The 20,004-nt window shown below is 36.6% G+C and overlaps 1 protein-coding gene, 1 long non-coding RNA gene and 2 other non-coding genes across 6 annotated transcripts; all 4 read left to right on the top strand.

Moving 5' to 3' along the window:
- Positions 1–3,434: 3,434 nt before the first annotated feature.
- On the top strand, positions 3,435–5,859 carry LOC125583470. Of its 3 annotated transcripts, XR_007320506.1 has the most exons (3): positions 3,445–4,875; positions 5,029–5,099; positions 5,191–5,859. It is a non-coding gene; the product is annotated as an uncharacterized LOC125583470 (long non-coding RNA). The 3 variants fall into 3 exon arrangements; XR_007320505.1 differs by having other exon boundaries at positions 3,435–4,875; positions 5,032–5,859; XR_007320503.1 differs by having other exon boundaries at positions 3,435–4,875; positions 5,029–5,859.
- Positions 5,860–10,924: 5,065 nt separating this feature from the next.
- LOC106390013 (xanthotoxin 5-hydroxylase CYP82C4) lies at positions 10,925–13,593 on the top strand. Its single transcript, XM_013830382.3, has 3 exons — positions 10,925–11,610; positions 11,949–12,421; positions 12,780–13,593. Exons 1-3 carry the CDS (start codon positions 11,010–11,012, stop codon positions 13,404–13,406), a joined length of 1,701 nt encoding a protein of 566 aa, XP_013685836.2. The 5' UTR covers positions 10,925–11,009; the 3' UTR covers positions 13,407–13,593.
- A 1,632-nt stretch (positions 13,594–15,225) lies between these two features.
- On the top strand, positions 15,226–15,297 carry LOC125584919. Its single transcript, XR_007321821.1, has one exon. It is a non-coding gene; the product is annotated as a small nucleolar RNA R21 (small nucleolar RNA).
- A 134-nt stretch (positions 15,298–15,431) lies between these two features.
- On the top strand, positions 15,432–15,514 carry LOC125584918. The gene has a single exon (XR_007321820.1). It is a non-coding gene; the product is annotated as a small nucleolar RNA R21 (small nucleolar RNA).
- The last annotated feature ends 4,490 nt before the right edge of the window (positions 15,515–20,004 follow it).

Genomic DNA, 20,004 nt, shown 5'->3' with positions numbered 1-20,004 from the left:
AAAATCGTTCTACACAGCGCGTCCGTTCTTTCTCTCTCATCTTTGTTTCCTCTCTTATACCTTTCATAGAAAAGAGAGAAAGCGTTCCGTTCTTTTGTTTGACGGTCTTCGATCCGGTTCTGCCTCCCGTTCATCAGGCTTTGGTCTCCGGAAAAAGGTGGCTTCGTCAGCATCATCTTCGCCGGCTCTTGACTCCAGGATACGGTGGCTCTCGCAGCTCTATTTTCGCCGGCTTTACTCCGGGATTTTTGTTCTGGTTACTTCGTTCTTCGCTTTCTCTCTTCCTTGATTCAATTGCCTCTCGATCTGATTCTCCGACTATTTCCTCCCCTTGATTAGGGCCGTTACATCTTCAAGCTTACTCTTATCTTTAAAGATGTAAGATGTTTCATGCATGTTAATTGGAGTACGATAGATCGATTGTAGGCGGTTGTTTAATTTTCTGAAGCGTAGATCCGACAGTCTAGGCTCATCGACTTGAATCTCTGAGAGTTGTTCTGTTTTGAGCGGCTGCTTCAACGGTTCATCTTCGCTGAAGGCGGAGCTCCGCCTTGTTTCTTCTCTGCCTCCGGAGGAAGAAAGAGGCTCCTCGTTTTGACGCGTGTTAATTGGTAGCCCGGCGATCGTCCACATGTTCATTGACGTGCTTGGTTTGCTTCCTCAACGGGTTTGATCTTGTCGGCTGATGGCCACAAGTTTCTGTATATCGGACTTCTGTTGGCCTTTATGTTTTATTGTACCCTTGGGCTTCGTTTTCCCTTTTTGTTTCTTTTTGTGTTGGGCTTTGCCCTATTAAGCGTAGTGCCATTAATAAATCTTCCAGATAAAAAGAAAAAAAAACTAGATTTATCGGAGAGATGATAGAAAAAATGGTAAAAAAAAAGATTAAAAAAATAGCCAAAGCCAACTTATGCATCCACAATACCAAATATATAAACTAGATTTATTGGAGAGATAATAGAAATAGTGGTAAAAAAAGTTTTGAAAAGAGTTAATTTGTGTAATAGCTAATTTTGAAAACAAAATTAAGAATACAACATTGATGTTGACATTATTAGATTTCCTAGTATTTTCTTCTTTTTCTTCCGGTTTTTTCCTTTTGCTAAGCCGGTTGACGGTGATATGCTCTGTCACTTACATAAAAATAAAATAAAAAGTGTTGTTAGAGTGGTGGTGGCTATGACATCCATGATGATAATGATTATCGTGGTAGTATATAAATAGAATAAAACATGCTAAATTGTATAGTTTATATTAATAAAATTATAAAATGATTTAAATATATTAATATACTATATATGTCCAAAATTAACAAAACTAAATCCAACGTCAACCCAATTTTTTTCATAAACTAAATCTAAAACAATAATCAGTAAACCCTAAAAGGAAACATAAACCTTAACCTAAATATCAAAATATGTAAATAGTACATAATATGAAGCATAATTAAAATAGAATAGTAACAAACAAATAGAAAACCAAGGCTTGTGGCCTGGTGGTGATAAACTTGAGTGCAAAAACCCAATACGGTGAAGCCACCATGTTCGAATTCCGGCCACTGGAAAATTAATATTTCGGCATCGCCAAGGATAGAGGACCGACACGTGGTACCACGTGAATAGTTTGGACCACTTCTGAGGGGTTACAATATCTCTATATAATTAAAGGAAAAAAACAAATAACATAGTACATATTGTTCAAATTATGAACATGTCTATGATTGTAGGGAATAAAGTAATGTTTACCTCAACGTCAACCAAAACTTTCCATAAACTAAATCTAAAACACTAATCACTAAACTCTAAAAATAAATATAAACACTAACCTAAATATCAAAATATGTACATAGTACATAATACAAAGTATTTTCAAAATAGAATAGTAACAAATGAAATAAAATAGTAAATATTGTTCAAATTTTGAAATATTTATAATTGTAGGGAAGGAGGTAATGTTTACTCCAACGTCAATCCAAACCTTCCATAAACTAAACTCAAAACACTAATCACTAAACCCTAAAAAAAATATAAACTTTAACCAAATATCAAATATGCACATAGTATATAATATGAAGTAATATGAAAATAGAATAGTAACAACGAAATAGTGTAGTACATATTGTTCGAATAGCATAATACAACCCAGAACTTACAGTACATACGAGTGGTGGTTACGACGGTAGAGGTGATGACTAATATTAACTAGATGGTGGTTGTTTTGAAGGATGTAAAACAAAAATATGAAAGAAAAAATTACATATTTGGTTATTAATTAAAAAAATCATGATAATAGCTAAGGTGATAAAAGAGATCCAAATGATTGAAACTTTTTTTTTAAAAGAAAGTGATGGTGAATTGGAAGAATTAGTGATTGTGGTAGGTAACTGAAGAAGAAATAGTTTATACACTTATTAATCGGCAAGAAAATGTAATATGGGTATATACTGTAATAATAATGGAGAGTGTTTTTTTAGTTAGATACCTAATCCCCTATATATTAATCCTAGAGCATTACAACATGTTTTTGTAGTCACGTGTCATCACGAGAATGATTCTTAGAATTGTTAGAAAAATAAGTTGGTTCATATAAACATATACTACGCTTTTTATTAAACTAACTATCAAATTAATTAATAGTGTACAAAAGAATTTTTTTTATTTCCTTAAATAAAAGCTACGGAATTACCTAATATGGTTAACATATATATGACAATTAATGATTATGAATAGTACATATTTGATTAAAAAAAATTTTAACCTCTTTTTTTTTTGTTTAATTTTATACTATTAAAAGAAATTAAATAATCACATTAAGCATATAATAAAAACAATTAGATTTTTCTTATATGTTATATTTTGAATTTTTAAAAACGACTATAAATTACTAAAAATGGTAAAAGTCCCACGTTAAATTTTTTGTGATCAATGGTTTAACTTTTTTTGTTCAAAGAAGATACAAATGATCATATATCATAGGGGTGGGCGTTCGGATACACGTTCGGTTTGTATCGTATATTTCAGTATAAAGGTAAAGAACCCGTTCAGGTATTTCTGTACTTTGAGTCGGGTTCGGATATTTTATGTTCGGGTTCGGATATTTTGGGTCGGATTCAAATATTTAAATTTTGAAGAAAAAATAAATAAATTATTCATTGTTTAAGTTTTTTGTATTTAAAATATATTTTAACTTAACTATTTTTTTTAATTTTTAAAAGATTAAACTATTAATAGGTTTGGAGATAAGACTTTAAAAATAGAAAGACACTAATTTAGTTGTTGTTTTGAAATTTTAGATGCAACTTTTGTTAATGCAAGAAACAAGAACTTGATATGTATTTTAAGTGAGTAGCAAATAATTTTTTTTTCATAATTATATGTATATTATTTAATTTTGAGCAATAAGAATCATTAATATAAATATTTTGAATAAAATGAGAGAAATAAACAAGAAAATAGAGTTAAGTATACTTATGTTTGGTTATCTTCGGATATCCATTCGGGTTCGGATATTACCCGTTCGAATTCAAATATTATCTGAACTGGTGAAATAAGTAATTTGTTTTGTTGTTCTAATTTGATTATTTTTAGACCGAGCTGGTGAATATATACTAGACAAACATTTATATTTTGAGTTTGCACTTATATTCTATAACATTTTGATATGTTAGATTTGAACACTAACCTATTAATATAGTTTGCCGGTGATTTTTTTTCAAAATTTTGATTCTTAGATATGTATATGGAGTGAAACTAATTTTTACAGATGTACATTTTTTAAATTGACACTTATGTAATTCACTGAATTCATAAAAGAAGTTAAAAAAAAAACTTAACTCATATCAATGAAACAAAGACGAGAACGAAAGTACAATTCTATAGATGTAGAAAATGAAATCACTTACGGAGAGTCAATAGTAAACAAATCGAGTGCAGAAAACCTAATCTCCTTTTGTCATTATACAATTGATGTTGCCTATTTGGTTTTGGTGATTTGTGTCTGCCGCAAAACTTAATTTTCTTTTGTGTATATGAAGTCTTAAAAATAATTAAAATGAGATGCAATACGTTAACTCTTCAACAACGATGATATATTTAAGAGACCAACATTTGTATTCATCATTTTATAATTGATAAAGATCGTAGTGTGGCAAAATGTTAAAATCATTTCTTAAATAAACATTATTATAAAAACTCACCCCGGATTATCATCTAGTTATACTTTATTTGATGGCTAGTGAAGCCAATTTCCCTAAAAAAAAAAGCCAAAGCCATCCATCACACCAAATATATAAACTAGATTTATCGGAGAGATGATAGAAAAAGTGGTAAAAAAATTAAAAAAATAGCCAAAGCCAACTTATGCATCCACCTTCACGCTACATAAGCTGAAATCAAAACCTAAGTGCAAAAGACACAATACTATGCTTCTTGTCTAAAAGATGTTTCTACTACACTTCTAATGTCCCACAATCCAAGTCCACCGCCCTAAGCTTTCCACTTTAAATTACATATCCATAATTGATATGGAGAAAAGATCGCAAGCCTATCCTGAGGCCAAACTCATCGCTTCCTCTTCTTAGCGGACTTGGTCTGACTTGCCTGCGACTTGCCTGAAAACAACTGATTTCCCTTTTTAGATGGTTCTGGTGCCTTCAGTGTCTCTTCTGATGCAGACTCCACAACGCTCTCCTTGCCCCTGGAGGAAGGTGAAGATTTTGCTTGCCTTTTGCTGCTTTGCCCTTGGCCGATGAAGGTTTTGCAGGTCCTGACTTGGATTTTGAAGACATCATTGTAGTCTTGGACGGCTCTTCTTTTTTCTTGGATGAAGCTTTGGATTTGCCAGAGTCTCCTTGGTCCTTTGATGTTCCAGCTTTTGGTATCTCTTTGCTGCTTCTGGATTTTGCACCGGCTGATTTACCTACGGTTTTGAGGTTTTCCTCTTCAGAGCTATCCTCTTTTTCTCTGCTAACATTTGAATCCTCTGGTTTGCTCTCTGTTTTGTCATCCTGGGACTTGGCGAACTTGGAAGCAGGAGCAGCTTTAGACTTGCTGGAACCAGCTCCACCACCCCAAATCAGAAGCATTATAATTAACAATCTTGTAGGACTTTTAACACTTTTTAAACTATTTGCTTTCAGTTTCATTTACTTTTTCCCTAACAATTCCATCTTTGATTGCTTGCTTGTCTTAGCTTTCTTTCTCTGAGGCCTGCATGGAGAATTACCAAGCTTGGTCATCCTCCTAAGAGTAGCAAATTCATCTAAAAACAACATATAGTTACTCTATTCCAGTGCCACATAACATCGAAAATAGAGAAGTAACACTTACTCTGTGGAAGCTTCTTCCTCATACAAAAGAATATGTACAATCAGTGGGTTAATGGTTCACCACAAACAAAAGAGAAGAACAAAACATAGTGTTATTGAGGAAACTGATAAAATTGGGCTTACGAGATGTTTCTTCTTAGCAGAATCATATAATTTGATCACAGCTTTAAAATACGTGCAGCAAAAATCCAATATTCATTTATAAGCATGGACAAACTACCGAAGGTGTTAGTCCAGTTCCAGCTATCTACAGGAAAAATACATAGACTAGCGGATTGCATTGATGTAAATCAAATATAACTCCTAAGATAAAATACAAAATGCTTACTCTTTATCGATAGGCAACCAGACTCTGACCCTCACCCAACTAAGTTTCCAGCATGGCTTTGGATATCAGATGCCTGCCAAGGGAAAATGATGTAGAAGTCGGATAACCAGACTGAGATAAACGATATAACAAAATAACATGTTAAGGAAATTGACGATTTGTAAAGCGAATACAAGAACGATAAGAAATCGTATTCGCAAATAAACATGGAGTCGAGATATAATCTCTTTCCTTAACTCTAAATATTCGCTCCGTTAGTGAGACGGTACTATACGAATATCGAGTCCCAGGATACAACCACGGCAGACGATCACGCTTCACTCGTGAATCGCCCTATCGAACTATAAATTTACGAAACACTCTCGAACTATAGACTTACGCTAAGGGATTTTTGCTGTTGGATTTTGATACCGAAAAAGTTCTCCGAATTAAGAAGGAGGAGAGTCGATATTTAAAGAGTTTCGAAAACTCTCGCGGAGATCAGTTTCGAAAACTTATTCCCCAAGACTCTCTTATCTCATTTAAAATTCGAGAAGATAAAATGCATGACGTTTTTATTTTCTAAACAAACTATTTGTCGTTTTAAATAAAATGCATGTCGTTTTTTTTCAAATTAAATGGCAAAACGTTGAGCTTAACTTGGTCCAAAAAGAATATTCTTATCAGGCCGGAGGCCCTCCACCAAGACCCAAGACCCAAGACCCAAGCCCACGCCGAGCCGAGCCGGGCGGCGGCGGCGCGCGCGTGGGGGCGAGCCTATCCTCTCATGTGCGCCATTTGAACAAGAGTTAGAGTGAGTACATATATATATTCCTCATTTGTTCCAGTTCTCCCCGATGTGGGACTTTCTCTCCTTCCATTCATTAATCATCATGCCTCAAAGGCTTATTAGATGATTGGCCCAATGGCCCATTTCGTTTTCACATATAACCAAAAATATTGGTCCAACAATTCCCACATGAATAGAAATGACTCTAAACATATGTAGACTAAATGCAGACTCGATAGACTCTAAAAAAAATACTTATTCTAATCCTGACTAGACTAGACAGACTTATCGAGAGTGTTTGCGAAAAATTCACTGTGTTTGAGTTGGTGGCATTTTTAAGTATTGAACCACTCATAGTTAATATCTGTCGGGTTTACTTTACCAGAAGGTGAACATGATGTCTTGAACCAACCGGTGTTTTATGTAGATCGAGACAACATGCATAACGCAGCTTCATTTTCTCGTATAACTTAGTTCTCTATTGTGTTCATTGTGGCCCTGAACTATTCTTGGTTTTCATGAGTGAACTTAGAGAATATAGCTTTGCATTCATTCTCCTAGAAACGGCCCCATTTCACACTCATTAGGTGATTGACCATGAAAAGTATTGAGTAATACTCCGCTTAAGAAGCTATAGAATCATTAAAAACTTATGCTTATCCTTCTCTCATTTGTTAGCACTTTTATCATCTTAGGAGCTGGGAAGAGACTACTTGTCTCAAGTGCTTTGGTTAGATACTGTTTGATTTTGTTTTCTCTTTAAACCTACGTCTTGGGATCTCCAGTCATGATAGGTAGGGTTGCAATCAAGCATCCTCATTCGTTATAGGCTTTAAACCCATTCCTTTTGATGATTTAGCAACAACATCTCGTGACAAACCTTTAGTAAATGAATCCGCTAGGTTGTCAGCCGATTTGATGTAGTCTATTGTGATTACACCAGTTGAGGTAAGTTGTCTAATAGTTTTATGTCGTCTTATGATGTGACGAGATTTACCATTGTAGAGATTACTCTCAGCCCGAGCTATAGCTGATTGACTATCACAATGTATGCGTATAGCTGGCACAGGTTTCTCCCACATAGGAATATCTTCCAAAAAATTTCTAAGCCATTCAGCTTCTTCTGCTGCTTTGTCAAAGGCTATGATTCCATGGTTGATCTGGCTAACACTGTTTGTTTGGTAGATTTCCATGATATTGCTGCTCCTCCTAGTGTAAAGACATATCCACTCGTGGATTTTGAGTTTTTAGAATCTGATATCCAGTGAGCATCACTGTATCCTTCTAAAACTGCTGGTTCTTTACCACAGTGAAGCCCAAAATCTTTGGTGTAGCGCAAGTAATTGAGTACCCTCGTTATAGCTTTCCAGTGTGTATGACCTGGATTACTTGTATATCGACTAAGTACGTTTACTGCATGCTCTAGATCTGGTCTAGTACAATTGGTCAAGTACATAAGACTTCCGATCACACGTGCATACTCGTTTTGTGAAACCACTTCACCTGAATTCTTTGTCAAGCGCATTTGGGGATCTAACGAAGTTTTTGCCGTACTATTAGAGTAATTTTTAAACCTCTCTAATATTGTTTGAGCATAATGAGATTGGGTTAAGATAATTCCGTTTGAATTTCTTGTGACTTTAACCCCGAGAATTACATCTGCTAATCCCAATTCTTTCATCTCAAATGTCCCTTTGAGCATGTTTTTTGTTTGATTGATAATGTATTTACTGCTTCCAATAATGAGCATATCATTTACATATAGGCATAGCAAAACATACGCATTTTTTGTAGTTTTGTAGTATATGCATTTGTCACATTCATTTATTTCGAAACCATTTGACATCATTGTATTGTCAAATTTTTGATGGCATTGTTTAGGAGCTTGCTTAAGTCCATAAAGTGACTTTACAAGTCGGCATACTTTGTCTTCCTGTCCGGGAACGACAAAACCTTCAGGTTCTTTCATGTAAATTTCCTCTTCCAAATCACCATTTAGAAAAGCGGTTTTTACATCCATTTGATGGATTTCTAGGTCTCTTAAGGCTGTGATTGCTATCATCAGTCTTATTGATGTTATTCTCGTTACTGGAGAATATGTATCAAAATAGTCCAAACCTTCCTTTTGTCGGAATCCTTGAACTACAAGCCTAGATTTGTATTTTCCACCAGGTTTTCGTGTCATTATCCATTTATTTCCTAATGCTTTGCAGCCAGGTGGTAAATATGTTATGTACCATGTATAATTTTGCATGATAGAATCAAATTCACTCCTGACAGCTTCGTTCTAAAATGAGGCTTCAGGTGAAGCCATGGCTTCTGCCAAAGTTTTTGGAACATTTTTTACTAAAAATGCCATTATAAAATCTTCACCAAAAGATTTTTCCTTTCGAGCTCTTTTACTTCTTCGAGGTTCATCTTTTTCTCCATTTTCTGAAATATCATTTGTAGAAATCTCGACGTTTGTCTCAGTTTCTGAGTTTTTGACATTGTCTCTTTCTTCTCGAGTTCGTTTTGAACCTTGTTTTTCCTTATATGGAAAAATATTTTCGAAGAAAGATGCATTTCTTGATTCCATGACTGTATTTTCATGAATGTCTGATCTTGCAGATTTATGTATCAGAAATCGATAAGCATTATTGTTATGTGCATATCCGATGAAGATGCAATCCACTGTTTTAGGTCCAATAGTGACCTTTTTTGGTGGCGGTACCGCAACTTTTGCCAAGCACCCACACACTTTGAGGTATTTATACGAAGGTAAATTACCTTTCCATAATTCATATGGAGTTTTGCCAGTTACTTTGTGTGGAATTTTGTTGAGGATATAATTAGTGGTAAGCAACGCTTCCCCCCCCACATGTTCTGGGTTAACCCAGATTCCTGCAACATTGCATTCATCATCTCTTTTAGAGTTTGATTCTTGCGTTCAGCAACTCCATTAGATTCTGGTGAGTAAGGAGCTGTAGTTTGATGGATTATTCCATGTTCTTTACAGAATGCATTGAATGAACCATCATACTCGCCTCCTCTGTCGCTTCTAACTAGTTTAATAGTTGTTTTAAGCTGATTTTTGATCACGAGTTTAAATTCTTTAAATTTTTCTAAGGTTTCGTCTTTGCTATGTAATAAATATACATAACAATATTTTGTGCAATCATCTATTTGATAGTTTTGGTAAACGGTTTCTTAAAAAAAAATGGATCATACGCGGGACCTACACGCTAAGAACCCCTCTAGTATCCCTGGATAAAGATGCTCATAGTTCTAATTCTAAACCCCAATTTTGCGTTTGTGTAGTCTTTTAAAGTTTGTAAAAAAATATAGTAAACGTAGATGTTTAAGACCATAAATGTTGTCGGCTTATCTAAAGAATCTACATTTTAAGTAAGAATTAACATTTCACTACTCGAATATAATACAATTAATGTTCTTTGAATTTTTTTAGTACTGCGTATATTATACTCTTATCCAAAGCACGCATGGCATCGAATCCGACCTGTCTTAGTTATGAATTAATGTTTCAAAATATCCTGCAATTTTTTTTTGTATTCTTTTCTATCCCCTATACTATATTTGCGAAATGATTTATACACATGTCGTCATTACAATCATTCTCGCTGGAAAAAAGATGACATGACACTTAAAATAGATGACATAGTTTTAGAAAATAGTGACAAGACATCATATTAATTGTGAGATGTAAAATTTCCTTATAAAAATTTAAATTTTTTTGCAGAAATTTTAAATATGGTAATAAAAATAACTCATATATCATCATTAATGTCAATTTTCCATATAAATATTTATTAATGGTAAACTATTAAATATATTAATAATTCATATATCATAATTAAAATAATAATATATATGTATATATGTATCTCACATTAATAAAAATAAACTAAATAAAGTAACACTAATCCAAAAAAAAATTGATAGTTAAATATTTAAACATTATTTAAATTTATCCGTTCATCTTCATCATTTAAATTAACAAAAAGATTTTTCAGTTTAACTAAAACAAACAAAGTCTCAAATTTATTAGAATTTATATTTATATTTAAATATATATATGTATATTTAAAATAAATAATCATTAAACACAATAATATAATTAAAACTATTTTTATAAAATCTAATTTTACCTTTATTAAAAATTAAATCAAATCAAATTTAAATAATTATACCAAATAAAAAAAATAAGATTACAAAAATACGTTTATGATTTTTTATAACTATTGAAGTTAAAATATAAATTAATAATGTTGAAATATAAATCAAAATTTTCTTTTGAAATAAAAAATGTTATGTTAAAAATTATTATTTCTGCGCTTGGCGCACGGAAACTCGTAGTAACTATATACTTTGCAAGTTGAAAATCATTACCAACCCACTGATATGACTGACTTCTAATATTGTGCAAACACAATGTTGACTTAACTTTAAATTTCTAATTTTGGTGACGAGGTCCACACATGCACTTCACTAGGGAAACAACAAATAATGCATTAAATAAGTAATCACTCGAAATTCCTTGCGTGTAACCAATAGATATATGATATTTGATAGAACAAAGTAAATTCATGCATGGATCTTGCAGGATCATTCGGTGCCTCATACTTGCATCTCACTGTACAGTTCATATATATATAGAGATGATCATTCGAAACATAGAACCCACCAAACACATCTCTTTTCACTATCAAAGCGCTATGGATGCTTTCTTATTTTCCTTATTATCTCCACTCCTCGTTTTCGTTTTGATTGCTCTTTTCAAGAAAACAAAGAAGCCAAAACATGTAAAAGCTCCCGAACCAAGCGGTGCATGGCCCATCATCGGCCATCTTCACCTTCTCGGTGGCAAGGAACAACTTCTCTATCGAACTTTAGGAGAAATGGCTAACCGTTACGGTCCAGCCATGTCGTTACGACTCGGGAGCAGTGAAGCATTTGTTGTGAGCAGTTTTGAGGTTGCTAAAGAGTGTTTCACTGTGAATGACAAAGCCTTGGCTTCACGACCTATGACTGCCGCCGCAAAGCATATGGGCTACAACTATGCTGTCTTCGGGTTTGCACCATACAGTTCTTTCTGGCGCGAGATGCGTAAGATCGCAACCATCGAGCTACTTTCTAACCGGCGGCTTCAGATGCTCAAGCACGTCCGCGTTTCAGAAATCTCAATGGGTAATACAAAAAACATGTAAAAAATTCGATTTAGTTAAAAACAATATATCTGGGAAGGCCGGATGTCAGATTTAGAAGACAATAAACTTAATGTTAATTTTAACAAAAGAAATTTTCGACAGTTTAGGAGTCATGCAACATATAACTTTGAAATCTAGGGGTCAAGACTAATGTTTTTTATTCGGTCGTGTTCATAATCGGTTTTGCGCGACAATTATTACGGTCTAGTGTCTATTTATACAACTTTGTTATCAATCATATCTTATATAATCTATTACAATAGTTGTTGAATACTGTTACGTTATTGTAATACTATGTGATGTCTCACATGCATGCAGGTGTGAAAGATTTGTATTCCTTGTGGGTCAAGAAAGGTGGTTCAGAACCAGTAATGGTTGATCTAAAGAGGTGGTTAGAGGACATGACACTGAACATGATCGTAAGAATGGTGGCCGGAAAACGATACTTTGGCGGTGGTTCAACAACCCCTGAAGACACCGAAGAGGCGAGGCAATGCCAAAAGGCCATCACAAAGTTCTTTCACCTCATCGGTATATTCACAATGTCCGATGCTTTTCCGACTCTAGGGTGGTTTGATCTGCAAGGACATGAGAAGGAGATGAAGAAAACGGGTAGCGAACTAGATGTTATTCTCGAAAGATGGATCGAGAACCATCGGCAACAACGAAAAGTTTCAGGAAATAAAGAGAACGATTCAGACTTCATTGATGTTATGTTGTCACTTGCGGAACAAGGCAAACTCTCCCATCTGCAATATGATGCAAATACTAGCATCAAATCTACCTGTCTGGTACACCTTTAACCCAATTTTTGCAAAAATACAACACTATAACAATAAAACATATTCTTGTTCCAAAGTAACATCAAAGAGACTTTTTTCTAAAATATCATTTATTAAAAGTTAAAGAACTTTTTATTTTATATTTGAGTTCATGATTTAGTGACTAATAAGTGTACGGTTTAGTGTGTAATTAAGGGGTGGGATTTGAATAAATTTAGTCATTTTATCTTCTAATGAACATTATTTTGTGGATTTGACCTCTTATGTGCTATATTATTATACTTTTGTGAAATTTAAAAGATTTCCGTTATTTATTTATTGTTTTATCTCTTCTGATGTATATAATGCTACAAATTTGAATGGCCAGGCACTGATTCTTGGAGGAAGTGACACTACAGCTTCAACTCTCACATGGGCCATTGCTCTTCTTCTAAACAACAAAGACATGTTAAAGAAAGCGCAAGATGAGATAGACCTCCAAGTTGGCACAGATAGGAACGTCGAGGATTCAGACATAGAAAATCTGGGGTATCTTCAAGCGATCATCAAAGAAACATTGAGACTATATCCAGCTGGTCCTCTCTTAGGCCCTCGAGAGGCGATGGAAGATTGTACAATCGCAGGTTACCACGTTTCTTGTGGCACAAGACTGATAGTGAACGTATGGAAAATCCAAAGAGATCCGAAAGTTTGGGTAGAACCAAACGAGTTCAGACCAGAGAGGTTTCTTACAGGAGAAGCAAAAGAGTTTGATGTTAGAGGACAGAACTTTGAGCTGATCCCGTTTGGTTCGGGAAGAAGATCATGCCCAGGGTCTTCATTGGCTATGCAAGTGCTTCATCTAGGTCTTGCTCGTTTTCTTCATTCGTTTGACGTGAAAACTGATTTGGATGTGGCTGTTGATATGAGTGAGAGCCCTGGCTTGACCATTCCTAAAGCAACGCCTCTTGAGGTTATGATCAGTCCACGTCTCGAGAAACATCTTTTTGCGTGATATAAATATATGTATATATATGTGTGTGTGTGTGTGTATTTCTCTTTGCTAAACGTAAGGCTTCAATGCTATTATTGAAGGTGTTTTTGATGTTTCCGTTTTAATAAAAGCCTACCTTATATATAAAAAGTTAGAGAGAGGTGAGAGAATATTTTCTCTCTTCTCTTTCTCTCCCGACGTATTTTTACTCGTAGCCTCCTATAGATTTCAGCTCCGGTGGTTGACGGTGCCTTATCAACCGTCGGCCGCCACCCCCTCCTTCCCCTCTTTCTTGCTAGCCTCATAATCTGTCGTTTAAGCGGTTATTTCACTTTTTCCTTGCTTTAACATCTGTGGATTTCCACCGGATAGCGGCCGGATCCGGTAGATCTAAACGGTAGCTGGGTGGGTGCTCAGCTTCCCTGGAGTGTTGGCGATGTCGTGCTTGGCCGCTTATCATCAGGAAGCTCCAACTTGAGGTCAGATCTTGACTCGATTTCGGTCAGATCTGGGTCAGATCCGCCGTGGAGGGTTTGCCGGAAACAAAGCGTCGCTGCCTTTGTCTCTCTGGTCAGTTGTTCAGCCTCCTCTTGTCTCTAGTTATGTCCTCTGTTGGTTGCTACTGTAGAACTTCCCCATCGAGATCTTCCGATCTATGATGTTAAAGGCGAACCGAGGCTTCGCTGGGGACTTCTTTAGTTTCGGATTCTGGTTGCAGCAAGCGTGGTGGCTGTGTGTGCCGCCTATTGATTTGGAGTTTTCCAACTCCTCTGTTCTTCAGAGTTTCAAAAGGAAGTTGACAGTCCCGTGCTTTGCCTTATCTCTGATTTGAAGCTGGAATCTTTTCAAAGCTTATCTCGTGTGAAGGGACCGGATTCGAGTGCCTAAAATCTCTGCTTGCTTCCGCCGGTGATGCTCCGTGCTTTATATACTAGCTTCTCGTCTTTGGTTTGGGATCTTCAGAGCACGGCTGGAGACGTACGGCGTCTGGAGTGGACTCCTCTGGGTGAAAGCCGGACCAGGAACTTGCCAAGCCTGCTTCGCCTCTTAGCCCTTCTGGAGTCGTCTTCGGGATAATTCTCGGAACCTGGAATTATTCTCCGGCTGTTTCTCTCTAATGTTTGTCGCTCTTGTCGCAGGTCCGGTGACGAGATAAAGCGTAGAACTACTGGAATTTAGATTGCTGCAATTAGTCTTTGTCTTGCCAAGCTTTAATCTTAGCCTTCGGGCTTGGATTAAACCTTTTTGTGTTTGGGAGTCTTTTTTATTTTTTTTTTGGGGGTTCTCTTTGACCTCTGCTTTAGCTAGCTATTTAAGATGCATAAGATTTTGTTTCTGCAAGAACTGATTGTATCTTCCTTGTGTCATTATCTTGGTAATGAATATTCACATACTTATAAAAAAAAAAAAAAGAAGCCTACGTTATGCATACGTACGTTACAATCCTCTCTGTTTAATTCCCCAGTCACGGTCCCTGGGTTTGGTAGGAATGATATCTTACTAGAATATTTTAATGCATAATTCATAAACAAATAATCAGCCAACAGTAAATCACTTTATACCACGAGATGGGATGTTACAACACTAGTTCCTAGTTTTTTATCTTAAGCGCAGCTCATCACTTTGTTTGTAGTGTCTTTCTCTTTAAAATCAAAGAAGCTGAAATTGTTCATATTTTTTAATTCTCGTTCTGTTATTCTATTTGATGGTATCAAATCAATATCAAAACCATTGTTTTCCAAGCCATCTCATAAATCGGAATTGTTCATCATCAAATTAAAACCAAGTCTTTTAAATGCTTATTATTAGGTTTTTCGATTTAAAGCGTTAATGAAACGCTTATGATAACTAATTATGATTAAAAATGTTAAAAGTAGCGACTGATATCTTTTTGACGATATTTCAACTCTGACTCTGAGGGACTTTTAACTGCTTCTCTGTTTTGATCTTGTATTACTTGTTAATCTGTTCTTATCAATATTAATTCAGTGAGTTTTTGTGTGTTTGATCTAAGTATAGAATTTTCATTTGTGTGGCTTTTGGTTGAATCCCAATGATGATGAAATTTAAAAAAAAGTTAAAAGTAGTGACTGATTATATATTGACGAATAATCAAATTCTTAGGGATTCCTCAATTATTTTCTCTGTTTTTTATATGCAGTGATCTGGTTGCCCCGTTTGGTTTCTTCAAAGTGAGGATGAAATCTTCGGAATATGAGGGGATTTTAGCTGAAATTATTTCACGTTCTTCATTTTTCGAATTTGGTTTGACATCAGTGGAATGTTTAAATGTTGATTGAAGTGTTGTTTTTCGTCATTTCGTGCTCTAGTTTTTTTCCTCAGTTATGCTTTAACGATAAGAAATAATCTGCACTATTTTTCATAGCTATTTGTGAAGATCGTCCTATCTTCAACACAACCTTAACTTGTGATCTTCTTCTTCTAGTCTTCTTGAATCAACAGAACAAAGGAGCACACGCGAGATGTTGACCCGGTGTTCACTGCACCACTCCGTTAACTAGGAGTGGCCGCTATACTTCACCGGAGCTGGGATTGAACCAGCAACTGACTAGCCTTCAACGAATGAACTCACGGCTCGAGCCACCGTCTTTACAATTCGTTCACCTTGCTCACTCTCTCTCGTTGATTCTCTTGATCACTGATCTAACAACCTAATCAGCTCAAGTGATCAACACTTATCCTCAGCTAACCAACTCTTATACGAATCAAGTTAGCTAACCGTCACACATGCACAAACCGCACGCATGTTTCCTAACATAAGAGAGAGGCCGGTTCAATACACTTACAAGCTTAACCATTCTATACCGAATCTAATATAAACCTAATCAATTGAACCTAAACCGAGCGTAAGGCTTGTCTATAACCAACAAATCTCCTCCTTATCACAAGCTTGGATGATAACCTCATTCTCTAATCCAGAACAAAACACTTTCACATATCACGTACCTGGTACTTCACGAAGCTTCTACTTGAAACTCTTCACGGAGCTCCTCCTTGAGTCCTTGACCGGACTTCAAGACTTCTCCTTAGACTTCAGTCTTTGGTAACTCGAAGCATCTTCAATGCTTCTCTCATCTTGAATACTTGCAAGACCTTAGTGAAAATATCCGCCGGGTTATTAGCTGTAGCAGCTATCTTCAACACTTGAACCTCCCCCACTTTGATCAAGTCTCTGATAAAATGGTACTTAGTAGCCATGTGTTTAGTTCGCTCATGGAACACCGCATTCTTTGACAATGCAATATCACTTTGACTATCACAGAATATCTCAACTGTGTCTTGTGAAAACCCCAACTTCTCTGCAAATCTCTTCAGCCAGACGTCTTCTTTCACTGCCTCAGATAATGCAATATACTCCGCCTCAGTTGTAGATAAAGCCACAACCTTCTGCAAAGAAGACCTCCAGCTAACAAGGTTACCACCTGCTGTAAAAACCATCTCAGTTGTTGACTTAGCATGATCCAAATCACCACCATAATCTGAGTCACAATAGCCTTTGACTACAAAATCACCCTTCCTTTTAAAGCTTAGCTTAATGTCAACTGATCCGTTTATGTATCTAAGAACCCACTTTACAGCTTGCCAATGTTCTTTAATTGGCCGCGACATAAACCGACTGATCACACCAACTGCATATCCTGGATCAGGTCGAGTCCCAACCATTGAATACATCACACTCCCTACTGCATTCTGATAGGGAACCTTCTTCAAGTACTCCTCCTGATCCTGAAGCTCCTTATCCGTTGCTGCCTTGAGTGAGAAGTGAGCACCTAGAGGAGTAGCAACTGATTTACACTGATCCATCTCGAATTTACCTAAAACTTTCCATAAATACTCTTCTAGTGATATAGACAGCTCTCCTTTAACTCGATCTCGTGTTATCTCCATTCCCAAAATCTTCTTAGCATCTCCTAAGTCCTTCATATCAAACTCCTTTCCCATTACAGATTTGAGCTTCTGAACTTCAGCTTTGTCCGCTGATGCAATAAGAATGTCATCTACATAGAGTAACATGTAGACATACACTTCCTTATCATTCTTCTTAAAGTAGACACACGAATCATACTCACTCCTTGTATAACTCTTTGATCTCACAAAATCATCAAATCGTTTATTCCACTGCCTCGGACTCTGCTTCAACCCGTACAGCGACCTCTTGAGTTTGCATACTCTGTCTGGATACCTTTTATCTACAAAACCCTCAGGCTGCTCCATAACAATTAATTCATCGAGGTTCCCATGCAAAAATGCAGTCTTCACGTCCATCTGTTGTAGCTCCATGTTAAAATGTGTAACCGCCGAGAGCATGAATCTTATAGAAACATGTTTGACTACAGGAGCAAAGATTTCCTGATAGTCAATCCCCTCTGTTTGAGAGTATCTCTTGGCCACCAACCTTGCCTTATGCCTCGGTGGTTCTATTCCAGCAATGCATGCCTTTCTCTTGAATATCCATCTGCACCCTATTGCCTTCTGGCCCTTTGGCCTCTCAATGAGATCCCATGTCTCATTTATCTCCAGTGAAGTCATTTCATCTTGAGCTGCTTCAGTCCATTTGTCACTGTCAGGATCTGCCATAGCCTCATGGTAAGAGCTTGGTTCTGTCAGATTATCCTCAGATATGAGACAGACCAGACCCGCAAACTGATCCTCTCCATCAATAATATCACACTCATAATCTGAAAGTGTTGGAGGTTGTCTAGTTGTCCTTCTGACCCTATCTCTGGCCAACTGATACTCCTCCAAATCTTTTTTCTTCTCCTCTCCCGCTTCCATAGTTGGAGAAACTCCTCCTTTAATTATTGTCTCTTTCATTTTAGTTTCTTGATCCTTGCTCTCAGAATCTAGCAACTTTAAATCAATAACAATAGACTCAGTGCTCATCTCCTTTTCGCTATTTTCTTCATTTTTGAAGTCTTTATAAACTCGCTCTTCTATAAAGACAACATTCCTACTGATCACAACCTTCTTCTCTTCTAGAAGCCATACTTTATAACCCTTCACACCTTCTGGATAACATGTGAACACACCCTTTTTAGCTCGTGGAAGAAGTTTCCCTTCTGAAGAATGTACATAGGCCAAACATCCAAATCTTCTTAGATTGCTTAAATCTACTTCATGTGTTGTCCACAACTCTTCAGGTATTTTGAACTCCAGCGCTGAGGATGGTGATCTGTTGATCAAGTAAACTGCCACTGCTGCTGCCTCTGCCCAAAACTTCAGCTCCAACCCGCTCTCACTTAGCATACTACGAACCTTATTCATGATAGTCTTGTTTAACCTTTCAGCTATTCCGTTTTGTTTTGGCGTTTACGTGCACGTTATGTGCCTAACAATTCCTTGCTCTTTGCAGAATCCATCAAACTGGTTGTTGCAAAACTCCAACCCATTGTCCGTCCTCAACCTTTTAACCTTCCTCTCTCTTTGCGTCTCGACCATGGTCTTCCATACCACAAAACTCTGAAATGCCTCATCCTTGAATTTCAAGAAGTATAACCACACTTTCCTCGTATAATCGTCTGTAAACGATATGAAGTACTGATTTCTACTGAGACTGTGAGGGACATTTGGCGATCCCCAAAGGTCTGAGTAATATAGTCGAGCTTATCTTTGGAAACATGCTTCGCTTGACTAAAACTCACCCTATGTGTTTTGCCAATAACACATGCTTCACAGAACTTCAAATCTTCAATCTTGCTGCTCCCAAAAACTCCCTTTTTGTATAAGACATCCATTCCTCTGCGACCTAAATGACCAAGCCTGCTATGCCACAACTGTGTGGCATCGCCCACATTCTCTGTTGTTGTAGCAGAGCTGGTTTCTCCTGTGTATGAGGATAGAGACTGAGATTTGGCTTGAAGAATATACAGGGACTGTCTTCTAACTCCCTTCATTACCACTGTGCATCCTTTGATGACTTTGAGAACACCATTCACTGCTTTAAATTCGCAACCCTTCTCTTCAAGTGTTCCCATCGAGATCAAGTTTCTTGCAATGTCTGGCATGAACCTGACCTCGGATAGAAGAAACGTAGTACCATCATCATTCTGAAACCGAACTGATCCCACACCTTTAACATGAGCCACTGAGTTGTTTGCCATCCTTACTCTTCCTTGTGATGTCTCTTAAAAATCAACAAAGACATCTCTTCTGGGAGTCATATGAAACGTACACCCAGTGTCTAGTACCCACTCATCATGATCTGCCTCCACTGTATTTGCTTCAGTTACTAGTAGTCCAACAAAATATTTTGCATCATCCCTGGCTAGAGAAGCTTCACCTTTGTCTTGACCATACTTCTGTTCTTTGTTTCTTTCTAGCCACTTGTGACACTGTTTCTTGAAATGGCCCTCTTTCTCGCTGATCAAACATAGGCGTTTGCCTTCCTTGCTCTATGAACGAGCCTCGAACTTGTTCTTGCCTCCAAAGTTATTTCTGCTCCTGCCTTCTGACCTTCCCTGACAAAGTTTCCTTCACCATTTGACTTGGTAGAAGGTGAGTCCTTATACTCCATTTATTTAGACCTCGCTGCACTGGCAATCTCATCTACTCTTATTGCTTCTCTGCTATACTTTAGAGTCTCCTTCAGGGAATCATA

The sequence above is a fragment of the Brassica napus genome, chromosome C3, assembly GCF_020379485.1.
Source record: "Brassica napus cultivar Da-Ae chromosome C3, Da-Ae, whole genome shotgun sequence".
NCBI lineage: Eukaryota > Viridiplantae > Streptophyta > Magnoliopsida > Brassicales > Brassicaceae > Brassica > Brassica napus.
Note: the sequence above shows the minus strand (reverse complement) of the source record. Positions and strands in the feature narration are given on the sequence as shown.